Source organism: Crocuta crocuta, unplaced genomic scaffold, assembly GCF_008692635.1.
Source record: "Crocuta crocuta isolate KB4526 unplaced genomic scaffold, BGI_CrCroc_1.0 scaffold156, whole genome shotgun sequence".
Classification (NCBI taxonomy): Eukaryota; Metazoa; Chordata; class Mammalia; order Carnivora; family Hyaenidae; genus Crocuta; species Crocuta crocuta.
In genome coordinates, this window is record NW_027531308.1 from 2,345,170 (window position 1) to 2,367,533 (window position 22,364).

General features: G+C 36.0%; 1 protein-coding gene across 1 annotated transcript in view; it reads right to left on the reverse strand.

The window, feature by feature from the left end:
- Nucleotides 1–22,364, reverse strand: part of AQR (aquarius intron-binding spliceosomal factor) — a 95,933-nt gene that overhangs the window by 19,447 nt on the left and 54,122 nt on the right. The window contains exons 21-28 of the mRNA XM_077771681.1: nucleotides 18,782–19,023; nucleotides 17,026–17,172; nucleotides 16,196–16,265; nucleotides 13,869–13,979; nucleotides 11,305–11,414; nucleotides 7,973–8,108; nucleotides 5,354–5,563; nucleotides 2,933–3,070 (exon numbers count right to left, since the gene is read on the reverse strand). Coding sequence (XP_077627807.1) covers nucleotides 2,933–3,070; nucleotides 5,354–5,563; nucleotides 7,973–8,108; nucleotides 11,305–11,414; nucleotides 13,869–13,979; nucleotides 16,196–16,265; nucleotides 17,026–17,172; nucleotides 18,782–19,023 — 1,164 coding nt within the window. The remainder of the gene's footprint in view (nucleotides 1–2,932; nucleotides 3,071–5,353; nucleotides 5,564–7,972; nucleotides 8,109–11,304; nucleotides 11,415–13,868; nucleotides 13,980–16,195; nucleotides 16,266–17,025; nucleotides 17,173–18,781; nucleotides 19,024–22,364) is intronic.

The window sequence follows — 22,364 nt, forward strand, 5'->3', positions numbered from 1 at the left end:
TAATAAGGGCTTATATTCAGTTTGGTCCCTGTCTTCCTCTCCTACCTTTCTCCTTACTAATTAAACTTCAACCATGTTGACCTATTTCATTTTCTCAGAAATGGCGAAATGGTTCCAGCTTTAGGCCCTATGCAATACTATTCTCTCTTCATTTTTTGTTTGCTTGCCTTTTTCTCATTCTTAAAGTACCAGCTTGAAACCCACTTTATCCAGGTCTTCTCTGGCCTCCCAATCTAAAAGTGATTCCCCAGAACTCTTTGTCTCATGGCACATCACAATTTGTAGTTCTATCTGTGTATTTACTTGTTTGATGTCTGTATCCTTCCAGTAGCCCAGTTTCCAGTAACGTCAGGCACTGCACACTTATAAAATAATGAAAAATCAAGTCTTTCTCCAACATAAGGAATTTTCATTCTTTGATGATTACTTCCATCTGCCCAATTTTCTTCTAGATCTATTCTCAACATGTTTTCCTTCCCCTCCACTTCTAATTCTGATCGTTGCTTTAGTGCAACATCCTCTTCTTTGTTTTACTGGTAAAATACCTTCTTTGAGAATTGCAGTACAAATTAGAGTTCCTTTGTTTTGTATTTTTACGGTTTTCTCCTCTTAGTCTGTTTTCTAGGGAGGTAGAAGGTAGAAGCATAATTAACCCTCTGCTTTTCAATGAAAAGCAGTATTGTTTATATATTCAGTACTGTAGTTTCTGTGCTATTCATCTTTACCAAGCTCTGCTTGTATCTATTTGTCCAAGATAAATAGCTGAGATGAATTTCCATTGGACATCCAATGATGAAAGTTAAGGTTCAATTCTATACTGTTTCCTACTGAAAATGCCTAAAGGTTTACGCATGTGGATGGGTGTCTTCTCTAGCTCTATCTGATGCTGAATTTCCCTATTACAAGGATTAATTAGGTCATACTTGTGGGAGCTTAAGAGTTCCAAGAGCCACATTTTCTCACAAGTCCCTGCATGGACTCTCAGGACAATAGACATGATATGAAAAAGAGTGGGAGCAGCTCAAAGAAGATGGTTTAAAGACCCTGCTTTCAGAAAAATAACTCTGAAAATCTAATGCAATTTAACTTACCAAAAATATACATATAGATTCTACTCAAAATAAAATTTGTTTAATGTTTATTTATTTTTGAGAGGCAGAGCATGAGTGGGAGAGGGCAGCGAGAGGGAGACACAGAATTTGAAGCAGGCTCCAGGCTCTGAGCTGGCAGCAGAGCCCAATGTGGGGCTCGAATCCATGAACCACGAGATCATGACCTGAGCTCAAGTCGGAAGCTTAACCGACTGAGCCACCCAGGTGCCCCAGATTCTACTTTTTAAAAGACGATTTTGATCACCAAGTAAGATTATAACATAACCATATGGGGCATATTAAGGAAGGAAGAGGGTATATGACTGTGCACGCATGTTCCTGTGGGAACAACACAAGGTCAAATGAAAATGTCTAAAATGCAAAAAACAGAGGAAATACTAAAGGAGTTTTATCAGGGGAGTTTATCAGGTTTATCAGGGGAGTAGGGGACTGACCTTTCTTAATGTTAAGTAGCTCTAAAGGGTTTTTAAGTGCTTAAACCAGATGCAGATGTCTAAGCATGATAAAACTTCAAAATTAAAAATATAAAAAATCTGAGGAATACTATCAGCACTCATGCTAACCACATATGTATAGAACAATTAAATAAATGATTAATGAGAATTTGATAAGCTACAAGTAATGTTTTTTAGAACATGCATGACACCATAAAATCTTAATTACGACTGCATCATTTCCCTTGTTAGTAAACTGATGTGATTTAATATCAAATAAAGTATATTTTATTTATATATTTTAACAATTATTTATTCTAAGAGAGAGAGAGAGAATATGTGCAGGAGGGGCAGAGAGAGAGGAGAAAGAATCCCAAGTACGTTCTGCACTGTAAGTGCAGAGCCCATGCTGGGCTTGAACCCACAGACCATGAGATCATGACCTGAACTGAAATCAAGAGTCAGACACTAACTGAGCCACTGAGGTGCCCCAAGTATATTTTGTATGTCAGTTCCAAAAACAAAATATTTAGGTGAAAAATTCTCACTAATAATTTGCAAAAGGGTAAATTCACACCACTTGTGTAGGTTTGTAGTACCTTTTAACAGTTTATCGTACTTCTGCTACCTGGCAGCTGAGGAGCCTTTTCAGCCAGGACGGCAACTCTTCTATCACCATGAATTGTTTTAGCACCTACCTTCCAGTGAGCTCACAAGATTTAAAAGTTCTCAGTTACTTTCATTAACAACAAATGCTTTGCTAACTTTGAATTCAAACCAGTACACAAACCCTAATTTTAAACAACAGATAAACCAGTTTCAGAGAAGTTAAATGATTCGTATTAAAATCAGAGTTTAGGCCAGTATCACTAACTACCAAAGTTACGGGACCCGCAAGTTCAAATTTACTGCTCATTTATTACATTCCAATTTAAATGAGTCATAGGCTATCAGGCTATGGTGCCCATTAACTCTCCTTTTATCATATGATGAAATCATTTTAATAGCTCATTCTATAGTCTAAATGAGTATCCCATATCCTTATAAGGAAGGCTTTTCCTCTACTGAATGAACAAATAACTGGGAGTGGATGTGTATTTAAAACATGAATAATGCAAGCATATATTAAATGTCTCATAGGTGAAAAACATTGTCAATATCATTTTCAGAAGAGACATTTTTTAGTAATTTTAAATGTGAACTTCAGAGGTAATAAGCAATCTCCAAGGGAAATGGCCAAGGGAAGGGAAGGAGAAGGGAAAGGGAAAGGGAAGGGGGAAGGGGTTAAATGAAGGGGGAAGGGGGAAGAGGAAGGGAAGGGAAGGGGAAAAAAAGGGAAATAAACCAACAGCTGAACAGATGCTGAATTAAAATGTAAGTCTCTACCTTGAAACCTAGCTTGACTAAATCATGTCGTTTTAAGGCAGCATGAGTACAAGTCATAGCAATGATTTTGGCTTCTTTCACCAAAAGGTATTTAGATCTGTCCAGTCCACTTCGAAGCAGTTCAGAAGCTCTGAATTCCTATGGGAGTGGGAGTCAGTGAGAGACTGTGTTAGATAATACATTTTATGCATACATTCCTACAATCCAGTTTATCAGACTTAATTCTTGATGAGTTAATATAAATAAATCACAACCTAAGCCTAATGAATCATAATTCTGTTCATTATTAATTAGGTCTTAATTGTGATATTCTGATATTCACTCTATAATTTAGACTGTTTTTGTATAACATGAAATGTTTACTGTATCAACAAGATTACTAAATAAAGTATCTATTTATTTTATTCAAAGTCCCTCCATGAAAACAGAAACAATTTCAAGTATTCACAACAAAAGGAATTAAATGCAGGAGTCTGGTTTCACAGGTGAGAGAGGAGCACAAAAGCCAGCCAGGCAATGGCGAAGTTCCCCAGAGATTAGCAACAGTAGGAACCGCTGTAGAATCTGACCATTCCTATGCTAGGACACACAAGGGAAGGAGGCAGTGCTGTCAGAGCCCAGGGAGTGAGGTACCAGAATAAGTCAGACCAATCAGAGCGAGCCAGGCCAAAGCAAACTGGAGCCATGGAAGACATGAAATCCAAGGCAGCTGGTGGAAAAATATCCTAGCTTCTCTTTTTCAGCCACGATTTTATTGGCTAAACCCAGCCAGAAGTCAATTGATAAGGGAGGGCAGGAAATGAAATCTCCAAGGATCAGCCCCACCTCTGACCATGGCAGAGAACCCCCCATAGAGCAGAGTAGAGGATGGACAGCAGATGCTGAGGGAGGAGCAGACAAACCCAAGCAGAGAATCTAAAATCAAGTTTTATAAACTCTGATCATTATGTCATACTTAACTTCTGACATTTTTAACATGATTGTTTTTTAAATAACTAAAAAAATACAGGTATGAGAGAGGTACTCTGTTTAAATCTCTCCCACCCTCTCCTAAGACAGCTACTATTATGAAATAAATATGTTTTTATCCTTTTAGTTTCCGTTTATGTAATAAACATACTCTAATATTGTTTCATAGGTTCTAATATTTTATTTATTAGTATACTGTATATTTATTATTCTTTTTTTTAATGTTTTTTAACGTTTATTTATTTTTGAGAAACAGGGAGTGAGCAGGGGAAGGGTAGAGAGAGAAGGAGACGCAGAATCTGAAGCAGGCTCCAGGCCCTGAGCTGTCAGCACAGAGCCCGACACAGGGCTTGAACTTACACACTGTGAGACCATGACCTGAGGCGAAGTCGGACGCTTAACCAACTGAGCCACCCAGGTGCCCCATGTATATTTATTATTCTGTACCTACTGTCCATCCACCCATCCACTGACCTGCTCATACATATTTAGTAAACATATACTATGTGCCAGATACTCTTCTAGGAAGAAGGGATAGAATCTTATCTAAAAGGTACAAATAAAACAAAGTCATTCCTCCTTTTACTTGGAGTAATCCTGAATCATCCTACTAAGGAATCTGAGCCTGAATGTGATCCCTTTATGCTAAGTCTTCAAATGATGTTTTCCATAGAGGATGAGAAAACTATAAGCACAAGGGGTCTGGCATATGTGCCTGGATTCCAGACATTTTTTTTTCTCTTATTTTACCTTAATACTCAAAATGAATCAATCTGGCTAACAAAGCAAGCTCACTTTTTGCCACTGGTTAAAAGGCATAAAGAACATGCATTATGGCCATATGGCAGTCTCAGATTCCAATTCAAAGAAACACTATCAAATCTCCTTAGGGAATGGGCTGAGCAGCGTTGGTGGTACAGTGATGAGCATAGCTGCCTTTCGAATCTCCTTAGGGAAGCATTCCTTTCTTAAATTCGAAGACTTTTTTATACCAGAAAAGTAAAATTAATGGGGATTCAATTCATATCTTAATTTTTACTCATTTCTTGAAATAAAACTATAAATGTTTTCTTTTTTGAAGTGATAATTTATTTTGAGAGAGAGAAACAGAGACAGCAAGCGAGCGAGTGTACATGCACTCACGAGGAGGGAAGGGGCAGAGAGGGAGGAAGAGGGAGAATCCCAAGCAGACTCAGAGCTTTCAGCACAGAGCCCAACGCAGGGCTTCATCCCACAAACTGTGAGATCACGACCTGAGCTGAAATCAAGTGTCAGACACTTAACTGACTGAGCCATCCAGGTGCCCCTATAAATGTTTTCAATAATCTCACTTCCGGTTGGTAACATGTGACTATTCCACATTTACTTCATTAAAAAACAAAAACCTAAACCCAACGAAACTTAAAACTTTTAAAGGAAAGTTTAAAAAAAAAAAACCTTGCAAATCCTTACCTCAAGCTGAGTAAAGATTTTCTTAATATGCCTGAAACATCCTTCAGCAATTTCCATGTCTTCTTCATAAGATCGGCCTTTAAAAATGGGCTGAGGGGCATTTGCAAAGTACTCATGAAAAGGGAAGAAAGTGGACACTTCTGTGACATCTGGCAGCGTATTACCTTTATTTTTCACTTTGCTGATATACTCTTCCCAACGGGACATGACCTGTGAAAAAAAGGGACTTGACATTAAATTTCCCAGCTAGTTATTATGTTTTAAGTGATAAAATAAAAAAGGTATCCAGTAAAAATAAGATTTGCTAAGGGAAAGGGAGAAAAAAAAAAGCAGTCCTTGAGCCAGCAAGACTATTTCTTATCTAAGTCACTGACAGACTGCCCTTCTTTTATAAAAGTGACCTTTACGACTATAGAAAAAAAGGTTCTTTAATCAAAAATGTAAAAACTGGAAAGAACCTCAGGGTCATCTCATGGGACTTTTTGATCTTAGACATTTCAGATTCTCCATGGATACTGAAAACAGCATTACTGATGTTTAAAAAACAAAACAAAACAAAACAACTCTCTGAACAAAGAAATTCTTTATTTTTTCAGTATCTCAGTGTCTCCCCATATACGGTAAGTCCCACTTTAGCACCATTTAAGTAAATTTGGCACTTTCCGCCCTTCTCCCGGACCTTTCTAGTATTTCCGATCCTCTTTAGTACATTTACAAAGAACTTCTGTTAAACTGATTATATGCCTGAAAACTTATTTTATGACTTTTGTGATATAGCTTGATTACATCTTGGTATGTTTTACTATGCCACTACCATGCGGTTCCCTGTCTCAATTTTGGCAATTCTCCTCGTCTTTTTCTTTTACAACTTCAGGGTTTCTCCAAGTACGGTTCTTAGGCAGAACATATGAGAGGCGAAATAAAGACGTAGAGTTCTGGATGCCACGTCTTACTGAAAGAGAATCTCTAGAGACAAAACTTGACAATTTCTTTTAAAAACTTAATTTATTTAAATTCAAGTTAGTTAACATACAGTGTAGTACGGGTTTCAGGAGTAGAACCCAGTGACTCATCACTTACACATAACACCTAGTGTTCATCCCAGCAAGTGCCCTCCTTAATACCCATCACCCATTTAACCCGATCCCCCCACCCACCTCCCCTTCAGCAATCCTCAGTTTGTTCTCTATTTAAAAGTCTCTTATGGTTTGCCTCCCTCTGTTTTTATTTTAAAATAACTCTCCCAATGTGATTCTTACATGTTGGAAATTGTTAATCTATACTGTGAAGTCTCAAGTTATTTTTTCCCAAATCAATTACTTAAGCCTCCACAAATTTACAGGTTATTGCTCCTACTTTTAAAGGTAGTTTTCACTGAGAGGCCAGTGATTTTTATTTTGTGCCAAATATATAGTTAGGCATGATCTTTACTCCATTATTCAAAGTTCTAAACTGCCTGAATCTAATGCAGACTACTATGCAAGATGATGTATATCTTCTCTGTGTCACAATCGTGAAATCTGCTCAATCTGAATGGACTGAACTGGTTTGTGCATCTACTTATAATGAGCATAGACCTATCCTTTAAAATACATTTAAAAATTTCAATGTTACAATTTAGACTTAAATATATGGGGGTGTCTGGGTGGCTCAGTTGGTTAAGTGTCCGACTTCGGCTCAGGTCATGATCTCATGGTTCATGGGTTCAAGCCCCGCGTCAGGCTCTGTGCTGACAGCCTGGAGCCTGTTTCGGATTCTGTGTCTCCCTCTCTCTCTGACCCTCCCCTGCTCATGCTGTCTCTGTATCTCTCAGAAAAAAATTAAAACATTAAAAAATTTTAAAAAAATAAGTAAACATTATGGGGCGCCTGGGTGGCTTAGTCGGTTAAGCGTCCGACTTTCGCTTAGGTCATGANCATTAAAAAAATTTTTTAAAATATATGAATAACATGAAAAGAGAATAACGTTATACAAAATTCTACATTATATCATTATGCCTTACTCTGTTTAAAATTATTAGCAAACTGATTATTAAGGTTTATTTCTGTTCATTTTTCATTTAGCTTTCTATTTCTCAATATGTCTCACACCCCCAAAAATTAACCCTAACAAAAAAAAAGCACACCTTTAAACTGAAGTCAAAACAATTTTTAACTTAAACCCCTAATTTTGAAATTGCTTGTAAAACATACTAAATTTCTGAAAATTTAAAAGGAGAATGTGTTTTTCTTCATTAGTTGATTAACATGAAGAGTAAAAGTAGGTTACAGAACTGTACTTTGTTACCACTGGGTAGCTAGCATATTTAGTTATAATTCTACAGTAAGGAAAATTAAAAAAGAGAGACTAGAATATTTGTCAATAGCAAGAAAGAAAAAAGTAATAAAATTAAAAAGTAGCAACACTGGCCTTTCAGTGAATGAGTCATCAAACAGTCATTTAGCCAAGAAAATTGAAGATAACAGGAAATAAAGTACTTAACAAACAGAGCTTTGACAAGAGCATATATTTTATTCTACTTGACCAAAAAAAAAAAAAAAAAGCTTTCAGGAAGAATCTCAAGAACCCATCCCAGTTTCCAAATGAAGCCCATATATTTAAAAACTCTTAATCTCCTACCTGATATAAGAAGAAATAGCCTGCAGTTTCACATGTATATGAAGCATCTCCTGGGACCCCTAGACTCTTTTGCAAGCGTTTGACTTCTTCTAAAAGTTCTATTCTTCGAGCCAGGACATAATTAACTCTTCCATATCTAAATGTTTCGATTAAGCAAAAAAGCAAAATTATGTAAAGAAGAGACGTTCAAGGAGACTGTCAGCAAAATATTTAAGATCATAGTAAAAACTATAAATGGCCACATAGAAAAAAAAAAACAGTAGAAAACGTTGTTTATATTCAATATAAGTGGTAGTTCTTGGATCAGTGCTGATCTATAAACATATGAGTGGTCTGTGAGGAAGGAAAATCAACTGCATCACTAAAGGCACCACTTAACACATCATTCTTTTTTACCCCCTCCCCTGCCCCCCATAACAAGACCTTAACAAAGAAGAAAGTACAGTGCATTCTGGTGCTAGTTCATCTTATCACAGACCAAGAATACATAGTTTATGGAATGGCTGCTTTGAATAGCACTGTTTTATACTATCATAGAAGTAGATTAATTCTAAAGGCTTTGACAAGTAATTTTAAAATGTATTTGAGTAGGGTGCCTGGGTGGCTTAGTCGGTTGTGTGTCCAACTCTTGATTTTGGCTCAGGTCATGATCTCATGGCTCGTGATGGAGCCCCAAAATGGGCTGACAGTTCAGAGCCTGCTTGGGATTCTCTCTCTGTCCTTCCCCAACTCATGCCCCTCCCTCAAAATAAATAAATAAAAACTTAAAAAACAAAGAAACAAACCCCAAACTTAAAATGCTTAATCATTCTTTGTTATCTCAGCCTGCAAAATTTTGCACCTGAATCTACTAGGCTCATAAATATTTGCTAAATGAGTCAGAAAACTGAAATTTGAAAAATACCTGGCCCAGAGGTATATATTTAAGAAAAAAAAAGCAGTGTATCAGAACTGGATCCCAAAACCTGTACATACTCTTTCCACAATAACAAGTGCCTTCCATAACCTTTCAACATTAAAAAAAAAAACAACATTAACATAGCGTAAACACGGCTGTTCTCATGTTTAAAGACGGGTCAAAGGAAGAAGTCATGTTCCTTTTTTAATTTTTTTAAATGTTCTATTTATTTCTGAGAGAGAGAGAGACAGCGTGAGCAGGGGAAGGGTAAGAGAGAGAGGGAGATACAGAATCTGAAGCAGGCTCCAGGCTCTGAGCTAGTTGTTGCACAGAGCCTGACGTGGGGCTCGAACCCACAAACTGTGAGATCATGACCTGAGCTGAAGTCGGATGCTGAACCAACTGAGCCACCCAGGCGCCCCAGAGAAGTCATGGTCCTGAATGCTCCTCCATAGTTCAGAAATTCACTTGAGGCAGCGAGAATGATTGAGAATAAAGGGCTGTAACACATTGTCTATGTTTAATGAATTTCCTAATTCAGAAGGATATAAACATCATAGGAGGTAACTTTTTTCTGTTTGCTTATCTAGATCTTAAAACGTTTTCTACAGTAAACACTTTGGTAATTGGGAAAAAACTGAAGATGCTTATACAGAAGTCTGTAATAAAATGCCAAAATTCTTGTGATATAGGGTTAAATTTAAAAATAAACAACGGAACTCTAAGTGCTACTATTTGTCCTATTATTCCATAAATCTACAACTACACTAAAAAACTAAAGTCTTAATTTAAAGAAGCAATGTATACAATTATAAATAATAGCATGATTACAGCTGATTATTAGAAAGATGAATACCGAAAAGTTGTTTTGGAGTAGTGGAATTATGTATGACCACTCCTCCTTAATCTCACAAGGTTTGAAAATTTTTCTTTATGCAAAATGATGTTACTTTTACTATATGAAATGATACTGTTTTTCCTTTTAATTATGACAGAGGGAGGAAAATGAAAAATGTGCCCAATGTGACAAGTACATACCTAGTTAACAGAGCTAGGACTTGGCTTGTCTATCAGAAAGCAAAAACTATTACTTGCTTTGGAAACTTGGTATTATCTGAAATCCTTTTTTAAGTTCTACTTCTGTTCTATTCTAACATTCTTTAAAAAACTACAGATGCTACTGCGGTATAATTATAATACCATCTTTATGTTGACTGAATGCTGGATTATTAAGTTTTAGAGTCTAGCCCACTTCTGTAAGTTTAATATGATGAAATATCCATGGCAAGAATTCAGAGGAGTAACTCTGGCTAGTCCAAAATTAAGAAATCTAGAGCCGCAAATATAACTTAATGTGTGTTCTTTGCCCTATGACTTTTCAGAAGCTAACAAATGTTTGGTGAGCTCTGTAATAGAAGAACTCAAAATAGATGCAACATAATAATTTAAAACTCCTTTAGTTCTTTTGATGTCTATGATCAATTTAGTCAAAGGTCATGTTCAATAGCTAAAGGCTGTATTAAATATGGGCAGCTGTTTGTTATGACCATTGTCTGAAATCATGCTTTAAAAATGGATTTCAATATAAATGAAATGAGCTATTATAAATGAACTTGGAAGGGAAAATCTAAAATACTAACAGTAGAAGAAATTTTGATTTGTAAACTTTTAGTTACTTTATAATACGTACTGTTAAACAAAGTCCAGCTAAATGGCAATTAAGTACCTGTGCTTACAACAATACTCACAACCCCAAAGCTTTTACTATCATTAATCTCTGACTGTGTTTCATTAATGAACCAACTTCTTTTTTTTTTTTTTTTAATGTTTTATTTATTTCTAGGAGACAGAGAGAGAGACAGCATGAGCAGGGGAGGGTCAGAGAGAGAGGGAGTCACAGACTCCGAAACAGGCTCCAGGCTCTGAGCTGGCAGTCAGCACAGAGCCCGACGCGGGGCTCGAACCCACGAACCGTGAGATCATGACCCAAGCGAAAGTCGGACGCTTAACCAACTAAGCTACCCAGGAGCCCCTTAATGAACCAACTTCTTAACTGGTGTCTAACATATATGCAAATTAAATGTTTGCATGAAATGTGAAAAGGAATCATGTAAACCTGTACAGTTTGAGTTGGCAACATTAAAAACTATCTCAATAAATAGACAACAAATGGAAATCTGTAATTTTAAAAAGATGAACAAGATAACTCTCTTTACTGAAATAACTATATTCTTCAGGGAAAAAATGGCATAAACACACAGAGTGGAGGGAGATCAGGATATTTAGGTCAACTATAAGTGGTTATGCTAGAATCTTTCAGAATTAAGTTGGATTATTCATGGCTCTTGTCCCCTCCTGTTTCTTTAATAAAGAAAAAGAGAAGGTTAAAAACGGTTTTGTGTACCATTTCAAAAACTCATCCCTATTTGCTCACCTACTGAAATCTTTTTCTGTCTCTAGCTCTTCTTCTCCATGACCAAGACGCAGGAGGTGGCGCTCATCAATGTCTAAAGCCATGATCTTCTCAAACAACTGGTTCAGGGCCTGGAAAACAAAACAAAAAGGATGATGGTGAATTTTAATGAGCTGGCAGGCTTCTTTAAAAGTAACAAAACCAACATTTAGAATGACAGAAAAGAATGAACATTGCCCAATCAGGTAAGTATCAAATTCAAACCACAAAAGAAAACAAACCTTATATTAGGTCACTTAACAATTTAAACAAAATAGTATTTTTCTTGATTTCTGATATTGCTGTCTACATATACTTGGCCAGCTGAATATGTGAAAACCATAAAAACCATCTAACCACTAAATCTCTGCTTTTCTAATTTATGAACAACAGAAAAACTATGGATCAGTTTCTATTCTTTCCAAATAGTAACACACCAAGATTTCACTCAACAGAATATCCATGGGTTGCAGAAAACTAAAATATTTTTGTCACTGGAAAAGGACTCTCAGGCAGTGAGTATGTCGAGAGAATATATCAAGAGGACCCCAAATGGAAAGGTAAATTGCATCATTCAGATCTTAGGCCAAAGATCTAAAGTTCTCTATACAACAATGAGCAGAGCACTCATTTACTGCAAACTATGCTGATGGAGGCCATCTAGAAGCACTCCTTTCTACCTATGAAATGGTCACATTTAGGCTTCCCTTAAATCTTAGTATTAATTGCCTGAACATTTACAGTCACAATGTTTTGTAGAAAGGCAAAAGTTTCACAGTATGGAAAGATACACTAAAAAGGCATCACTTAAAAAACAGCCAAACATCGATTTACCCTACCCAGAAGTCAACATCCAGTGTCATAATATAAATACAGACACCTTTTGCTATAAAAACTCGAACAATCAAGAGCTCAGAAAACTAAAGAAATTAACAAAAATTTTCAGAGAAATATTCCCCACTATTCAAACTCTTGATGCTCTCCATCCAAAACCTGAGATCCAATGGATCAAACCAAATGGCATTACTCACTAGCCAAACTCAGGAACCACAAAGATTTAGAGAACAAAAAATACTATCATATTGCACTCTCAAAACAAAACAAAACAAAACAAAACAAAACAAAATAGCAAGATCTCATTATGAGTTAAAGAAATACTGAAAAATTGCTTGCATTAAGTAGGCAAATGAAGATCTGACAAATGAAACAGTTGTTTTTCAAAAGCAACAAATCAATTGATTTGAGGGAGGATAATATGATTATCTAAGTTCATTAGGAAACAATGAAGTCTTTGGCTACATCTATAAAACAACCTCTATAATTGTACTATATAAGTCAATCATAAGAAGAAGATTCTACAGAAAGACATTATCAAGCTAGGACAAAACTTACTAAAAATACTATGTTAAAACAACAACACATGAATTACTCTTTACTCATTCTGAGTCTGGAAAGAGGTAAGATTATTACAGACTAAATTTCATTAAATAGAGGAAAAAAAGGCCTTTACATAATTTGTTTCTTTTATTTAGATAAAGCCTCAGTCAGCCTTCTCCCCTGAACAATTTTAGTATACTGTACAATAATGTTGCCATTACTTACAAACTTCAAAGATATAAAAACAAGTGAATGAACTGTATAGCATTAATTTAAAAAAACCTTTAGTTTAAAAGTTGAAAAATAATATAACAAGTTACATTTTAGCATTCTAAAAACCCAGTGCTGCTTTGTAGACCAACTCTTAAAGAACTGGTCATCTGAAATCACCCGTTAGAGAACATAAGTACCTTCAGAGGTTAGACTACACTGCAATTTTCATGCTGTTCTGAGAGCTGCCTGTTTACGTTTTAAAATAGCTAGAAAATGTTAGTTGTCTTACTCATTTCTATTATAGTGAGATATAGAAAAACTACCACAGCACACACACAGATGTAAAATCATTTTCAGACAATATTTATATGAAAAAATTTGTTTTTATTGCATTAGTGGTTTATAAATGCCTTATGTATTAAATCTACAACATAAAATAGTCCTTCCATGTAATACAGATATTCATATGTATACTTCATAAGGATATAAAACTTAATCTAGTATTGATACACTTTAGCTTTAGTCTTTTGGTAATGTCCATTTTACTAAAGGATGAAAAATGTTACCAGTAAGGATTAATGCTTTCAATCTCAGAGTAAAAGCTTTCGGTTTGCATGGAAGACTGTGGGGGTAGAGGGGCATGTGAGGCAGAGGCAGCTTAACTGAATCCAAATATTTGACCATATATCCAAATATTCTTAGCTTCCCACATTTTGACCCTCTTAATTACAAATAAAAGATTGTTTTTATATTTTCCTCAATATAGTCTGGTCATGACTAGTGTTAATCCAAAAATCATTCAATAGAAACACTATATCAGTACTGTTGTCCCTATGAACAGGTTATCATACAATCAGAAACCTCCATTGTATCTTCATTCATCCTCACATTCCTTCTTTACCTCCTCTACCATCCACTGTATCTGTGCGCATGCACACAGACACACACACGCTTACCTGATTAGAATGAGTGACAATCAGAGTCCTCTGCTCTGGGAAATTATGATAGATGTTGGATATGATTTGGACCGCCACATCTGTTTTTCCAGTACCTGGTGGACCCACAACCTAAAATGGAGATGAAAATTAAGCTAACAAGTTGTTACAAAATGGACATTCTGAAACTGAGAGATAAATTTAAAAAACTGCCAGACGAATTTGGTGGTTTAGAATGGAGAAGATAATCAGTGAATCTGAAGACAGAGCAATAGAAATCACCCAACCTAAAAAAATAAGCAAAAGGAAAGACTGAATACAAATAAAGAAACAGAGCCACGTGGATCTCTGGTGCAATACTAAAAGGTCTTTCTTCATGTCACTGAAGTTGTAGAATAAGAGGAAACAATGTATAGCACAGAAAAATATGTGAAGAAATAATGGCTGAAAACTTCTCAAATCTGGTAAAAGACCTAAATCTACAGACTCAGGAAGCTCAGCAAACTCTAGAGAGAATAAGCCCAAAGAAATCCAAGCCCAGACACACCATAATTAAATAGTTGAAAACTAAAGAAAAATTCTTAATAGCAGCCAGAAAAACCTGACACATTTATGTATAATAAAAGGATGTTTCAAATAACTATGGGTTCCTATCACAAACCACAGAAGCCAGAAGGAAACGAAATACCATTTGAAGAACTCCAGAATTCTATGTCCAAGTGAAAATATCTTTAAAGAATTAAGATTTAGAGACATTCTCACATGAAGAAAAACAAAGATAATTCATTGCTAGGAGACCTGCTCTTAAAAGTGGCAAGAGTTCTCCAGACAGAAAGGAAGTGACATCAGAGAAAAATTAAAATATCAGGAAAGAAGGATAAACAAAAAATTTATAACAGACTATTCTTCTCTAGAGTTTTAAAAAATATGCTTGCTTTTTGAACATTGCCTGACAGTATTTTCAACGTATGTATATGTAACACACATAACAACTATGACAAGAAAGGGAAAGAGAAAGGCACCTACATGGAGGTAAAGATCCTCTATTCAACTTAAGAGACAAAATACTGATTCTAAGTAGACTGTGAAAAATAAGTATTTATACTGTCATCTCTAGAGCAGCCACTAAGGAAAAACTGTATAAGAGATACAAAAGAACACAATAGATAAAATGAGACACTAAAACTATCTAAATAACCCAAAAGAAAGTTTAAGGAGAAAAAAGAGGAAGAGGAACACAAAACAAAGGGAACAAACATAAAATAAATAATAAAGTGGTAGGCCTAAATCCAAACATATCAATTGCATTTAATGTAAATGGTCTAAACACACCAATTAAAAGACAAAGACTGTCAGAATGAAGAAAATAACATAGCCCAACTACATGCTGCTTACAAGAAACTCACTTCAAATATAATAATATGTAGGTTAGAAATAAAATATGAGAAAAGGTATATCATGTGAACACTGATCAAAAATCTACAGTGGCGATATTAATATCAAAGTATATTTCAGGACAAAAAATTACCAGTGATTAAGAAAGACATCACATAATAATCAATGCCTCAGTTTACCAAGAAGATATAACAACCTTGAATGTGTATGTACCTATCCATAAGGGTTTGAAAAACATGAAGCAAAAACTGAAGGAACTGAAAGGAGAAACGGATAAAGATGTAATTGTAGATAGAGACTTCAATACTCCTCTCTCAGTTATCAACAGAAATCATACGTAGAATATCAGTAAGGACAGAGAAATAATGAATCTGACATATACAGGACACTGCACCCCAAAACAATAGGATAAACACTCATTTCAAGTGGACATGAAATATTCACCAAGACAGATCATATCTTAGGCCACAAAACAAACTTGAGCAAATTAAAAAAGCAAAAATATGAAATCACACAACATATTTTCTCTGCCCATAAAAGACTTAGATCAGAAATTAGTAAGTGGTACATAATAGGGAAAATCTCTAAATACTTGGAAACTAAACACACTTTTAAATCAGTTGTCAGTAAGCTTTTTCTGCAAAGGGCCAGCAAGTAAACGTTTCAGGCTTTGCAAGCCATACAATCTCTGCTGCAAGTATTTAAATTCTGCCATTATAGCACAAAACTGGACAGAGGCATTCCATAACCAAACAGGCATAGCTATGTTCCAATAAAACTTTATTTATGAATACTAAAATGAGCAGCAAGGAAAATGTCCATATGCAAACAATGCCACAATTACTTATAAACACTTAAATTCAATTGTGATTCTGTGCTTCAAATACATTCTAAACATCTGATGTTTCTTATCTGAATCCATGTAAAAACACGTTTAACAATAATTTTCTTACCATAGTTAGCCCAGGCTGCATTCCAGCACGGATGGCTTCTATCTGTGTGTGAGTGAACTGAATTGTATTACTACAAATAAGAGTAAATAAAAAGTTGGTTAAAAATAAAGATGAACATCGGTAAAAATTAGACAATAACCAGAGGTCTAAATGTCTGCTCTGCATATGCCCCTGTTCTCCCAATCTCTTCTTTCCCTCACCCCAACCCGTCAGGTGTGTGTGTGTGCATGTGAGTGTATATGGTAAAGAAAAAAAAATTACAGATCTACTTCCAACAAATTTTAACTGCATACTACAGTATCGTTAACTATAAGCACAATGTTGGGTAGCAAATCTCTAGTACTTTTAGATCTTAATGACTGAACCAAGCACTTCTAAAGGATTTCCTTCACCTCTCCCTCTCTACAGACCAATAAAAACTGAGTGAATCTTACAGAAAGAAAAGACTACAGTTATTTTTCAATATGCTTAGCCCATTCTATATCTCACCTGGAATGTCAAAGTTCAAATTCCCAATCTAATACCAAATATAACGCCACTTTATCAGTCGTGGCAAACATAGTCATGAAGTAAGAACACAGTGCTCAAATTAAGGCAGCCCTCTAACATTTATTTCTCATAGAACCTGAAAATATTTCTTGTGGACATATGACTACAGAATGGCCAAAAATGTCTGAGCTACTTAGCTGACTGACAGAATACAAGGAAAGAGGGTCCAGAAACAGAAGTTTCCTGAGACTTTTAAAGGATATGTAAATTTTAAAATATTATTAATCCAAAATAGCAAAAATATAATGCATTATAACGATTAACAAAGATAGTAAAATTACCGTTTGGGTTGGTTATAAGGATAAGGGCCCCTGTTGGGAATGACATGAGGTTCAACAATTAAGGTTTTTGCCTCTTCAGAGTCTTCATCTTCACCATCTGTATCTTTTCTTTTCTTCCCTTTTCCACTCCTTACTGGAAAAGTTATCCTACAAGACCAAAATCTTTGTTCATTTTTGTAATTAACAACAATTTACCAAGCACCTACCTTGTGCATGACATTGTACAGAGGATAATCAGATCAGAAAGAAACACTTATGGCTTAATGGAATTCATTAAATGTACATACATTCTGAAAAAAGCAGACATGCAAGCACTAAAATGTGTGTTAATGGTGTTCAGAATAGAAAAAGTCAGCTGATCAAGGAAGAATCAAAGCATCATTTATACACTTATGTCCATGCACTGTAAAGTGCTTTACACATTGTTCCTCTTTAAATCAGAAAGGGGTTCATGGGGGGGATAGCATCAAAGGTGAGTTTCAAAGAACTTAGACATATAAACATGGGAGGGAAGATAGTCTTGGAAGAAATAAGACTATATATAGGTTCAAGTACAAGTGGCCAGTTTTACCAGAATGGATATAATAGAGAAAATGAAAGAGACAAGTTGAAGCCCTGTTATAACACCTATGGAATATTAAGACTGTAAGGCAGAAGAAGTTCTTAGCTTGAGGTCAGGGATACCTCAGGAGGTGACTCTTCCTTGGGCCCTGTGGAAGTCAACAAATATCTTAAAATGGAACTAAAAGAAATTCTCTATGTGCAACTTTTCCATATAATAGAATTCAGGGAAGAGCGATGAGTTGTGTCAGATACTTCCATTTCTACTCACAACTTATTTAAAAAAAAATTTTTTTTTAATGTTTATTTTTGAGAGAGTGAGAGAGACATAGAGTGCGAACAGAGGAGGGGCAGAGAGAGAGGGAGACACAGAATCTGAAGCAGGTTCCAGGCTCTGAGCTGTCAGCACAGAGCCTGACATGGGGCTCGAACTCACAAAGCATGAGATCACGACCTGGGCTGAAGCCAGACGCTTAATCTACTGAACCACCCAGGTGCCCCTCTACTCAATTTAAAACCAAAGCTCCTTTACCATTAAGTATAACTATATTGTGAATATTTAAATTTTGTAAGAAAGCTTAAAAGAAAAACAAAACTTTTCCCTAAAAACAAAAGAAAGTTCAACATCCCACGGCTCTATCCATTAATTAGGAAACACACCAGATTATGTATAATATGCAGGGACATATTTTTTTAATGTTTATTTATTTTCAGAGAGAGAGTGAGAGTGAGAAAGAAAGAGAGAGCACATACCCACGTGAGTAGGGGAGAAACCGAGAGAGAATCCCAAGCAGGCTCTGCACTGTCAGCACAGTGCCTGACATAGGGCTCCATCTTACAAACCAAGAGATCATGAACTGAGCTGAAATCAAGAGCCAGACGCCCAAATGACTGAGCCACCCAGGCACCCCACGTTTCTTCAAATGCTATAAATATGTTTATACAATACTCTTCAGACAAGAAGCATTTACTGATTCCTTACCAAATGTGAGGCTACTTTTATTATGGTCTTAAAATAGTTTCTGTACTAAGAATAAGAAACAGTCAAATAAAACAAATGTATCCCTGTCACTACATGGTAAAGGTAGAGCGCCCAAACAAAATCAAGAGAGTCAAAATGTTAGCTACAGTCCGATGGCCTCTGTGAGGCTGGCTACCAAAAGCCTGAAAGGAATATATCCAGTTCTGACTTTACCTGAAAGGGGGGATCTGCAGAGCTGGGTCATCCACAGTTACTTTGACATTATGACCAGGAAAGCTGGTTTTCAAATGCTCAATGGAAAGAAACGTATCATTGAAATCAAGAGTGGCAATCTGGTTGGGCATTTTTGAATAATGTGCACTACTTGGATCGCCATAACCTAATATGATGTCATGCAGCCAGTCAGGTACCACACAGTCAGTATTCATCAGGTTCCGAATGGTCTCCAGCACAGCCTGTCAGAGAAAAGACAGAAAAGGGTTGTGTCAAGAAGACATCTCAAACATTTGCACTTCAGTGGAATGCAGAGCCGGCTGCACTAATCCAGAATTCCCGAGTGTTTCAGGGCAAGAAGCTATTTTCTGCTGACAGGTGCTTGGCTAGACTGAATCAACAGCTATATTTTCAGCTGATACCATACACTGAGTTAAACAAAAGACCAAACTTAGCAAGAACAGTTTATCCGTTAGGAGTTCATTTAGACAGAATGTCATAAATGAGTTTACCACTTGACTCCTGCTGTGTAGAATGAAAATCTGATCAAGACTATACGACAGCAAAAAATTATAGAACAAACCCTTAAAGCAGATGCTTCCTCTTAGAAATTCCCGGAGCCTTTCTCCCCTTTATATTCCATAGTTCCTCAATGTTAAGATGACACACAACCAGAAGCATATCGATATATGCCTCAATTATGAAACACACCATAATTTAAATATATTAAAATTAACACTGTTAGAATAAGCAATAAAAAGTAAAGTGTAGACAAATGGTAAAATGAAATGTCAAATAAAATTTCAAAATAAAAGAAACATGCTACAATAAAAAGTCATTATAGTAGTTAACATATACATGGTCAAGGCCAACTCTTAGACTTTCCAATAATTATTTCAACAGAGTGATCTATCCCACATACGGAAATCAGAAAGCTAGGCTATTAATTTTAAAGAATAAAATAACCAACCCAGCCATTTGTAAATCATAAATGCTAAATACTCCAACAGGATAACAAAGTAACAGGACGGCATATGTTAATCACACTCTTCACATCACCTTGTTTTATCTTCTTGTACTAATCACTGCCTGGAATTCTCTTTTCATTTATGTAGTTACCTGTGTATCATTTGTTAATCCCCACTAGAATATCATTTCCATGAGAGCAGGGATCTAGGAAGTTTGACCATGAGATGGGTAAAACACTGGATGGAGACAGATGAATGAGTATGTTCACATAATGATGGATAAAACGAGTGCTCTACTCTTTAAGAAAGTTAAATGTTAGTAGGGAGGTAAAACATACTCTTTGCAATGACACAAAGCAGCAGAATGTGGCAAACGGTAAAGAATATTACAAAATACAACGTGAACACACTTCTGAGTAGGTGAGACATGCATGTAGGGGAGACTTTTGACCTTAAGTAACATTTCATGGAGGAAGGTGGCATTTCAATTTAGCTCAAAGTAAAGGACCTATGAAGGGGCTTTATTTCATCATTAATGGAAAGTCACAGAAATGTTTTGAGAAAGCAGAGTGAAATGATCAGTGGAGGCATATGAAAAACGGATGACTGATGAGGAGAACAGGGGTAGGGCAGAGTAAGCTACATAGTGCAACTATTCAGGCAAGCAATAAAACATCGAGGTCAGAGCAGGCTGTAGAGACTGGAAAAGAGAGAAGGAAATAAGGGATGCTGCCCAGGTATATAACAAAATACCAAACACACCAAAAGAGCATTCTTCCTTTCCCAAATACAGGTGAGTTAATCACTGCCCCTGTTTCTTGGATCGGAACCTGAATGCCTTTTGATCTTACATGATACTTTCTGGTTGTTGTTGTTGTTGAAGTTTATTTATTTATTTTTTTGGAATTTCTACACTCAACGTGTGGCTTGAACTCATGACCCAGAGATCAAGAGTCGCATGCTCTTTCAAATGAGCCAGGCAGGCTCCCCTTCCATGACACTTTTATCTGCATCCTTCTTATGACTTTTGGTACCTTTAAACATTTTAATTTTGTTTTTAACTTCCCTTATTAGTGGCCTAAACTCTAAAAGTATAAGCTGCGTCTTACTCGTCTTTTCTGGCTCCATATAACTTAGGACAATGTCAGATACACAGTGGGCATTAATAAACTGGCCAAATGAATGAACATAAGTAACTTCTTTTCATTTTTAGTAGAGTGACTGAAATCCAGTCATTACTGAGAAAGAGATCCTGCCCTCAAAGACCTGCATTCTAATGCTGAAGTCAGATAAATAACAAATATACAACCATCAGGTATAATAAAGGCTGTGAGGAAAGATAAAGATAACTGGATTAAGAATGACGATAAGGGGAGATGCCACTTTGGGGGGGGGGTTCCTGAAAAAGCTTCTCTTAGGAGGTAACATCTAAGCAGAGCTGCCCACACAAAGTGAGGGAGCGAAGCATATAAATATCTGGGAGGAAGACTGTGTTGGTAGAGGGAACACCATGTAAAAAAGGTGTGGATTACTAAAGAACAGCAAAAAGGTCAGTGTGGCTGGCATGGACTGAATAGGAGTTAGGTGTTAGAAAATGATGTTGGCAGAGGAAGCCAGGGGACAGATAATGAAGGGGCTTCTTGGATTATGGTAATAAGTTTCTACTGTGATGGGAAACCATTAAAAAGGGCTGAACAGGGGTACCAAGGCATAATTTGCATTCAGTTGCTATGTGGAGAATAGTGTAAGGGGAGGGGCAGTCAGGAGGCAGGGCCATGAGAGATGAAGGTGTCTGGGTGTGGCATCAATGGAGGTGGTGAGCTAATCTGACTGATGGACTGGATGTGTAGCATGAGACAAAAAGAAATCAAGAGTACTTCCACTGTTTCCTCTTCAACAACAGGGTGAAACGGGGAATAGATTCTTTGTATGTGAGGTCTTCTGTTTTTAATAAGAACAGGCAAAAAAAAAAAAAGGTGATAAAGTAATAATGTGTAAGTGCCTATATTTTGGGGGAGAGAATAAAGAGAGGCACTTGTGCTGAAGCTAGCATCACCAAATGCTAAAACATGTTCAATGTTTACATTTTATATAGTACATTCTCCAATAATAATTTTTAAAAATCTTTTTTTTATCAAAACTCTTTGTCTCCATTAATTTATAAAAGCAAAACTCTCCAGCCCCTAAATCTCCCTTTTCCTGTTGAGTAAATAATGAACATATTATATATCAAAGTACTTCAGAGCCCCGAGGTTTCACATCTGTATTTATAAAGTGATTTGGAAGTACACTTACTTTTGATTTAAAAAAGAACTCCCAGCAAATAAACAAGTAGTTTCTTTACCTCATAACGGCTATACTAAGTATCTAATATACAAACAGCAAGGAAGGAGTCTGACCTGGATTAATTTATATTTTAAGTTTCCAAACTCATCAAAAGACAACATAGATTTAGTAAATAAATTTTCTTAGGTTTTTATATTTAGTCTAAATGCTAAAAATTTAAGTAAATTGTTTAGAATCAAAATAAATGCAGTGATCATTTTCTTAACGAATCATTCTTTTACCTCATAGCTATGTACTCATGTTTCACAAGTTATTCAAATTAGACATAG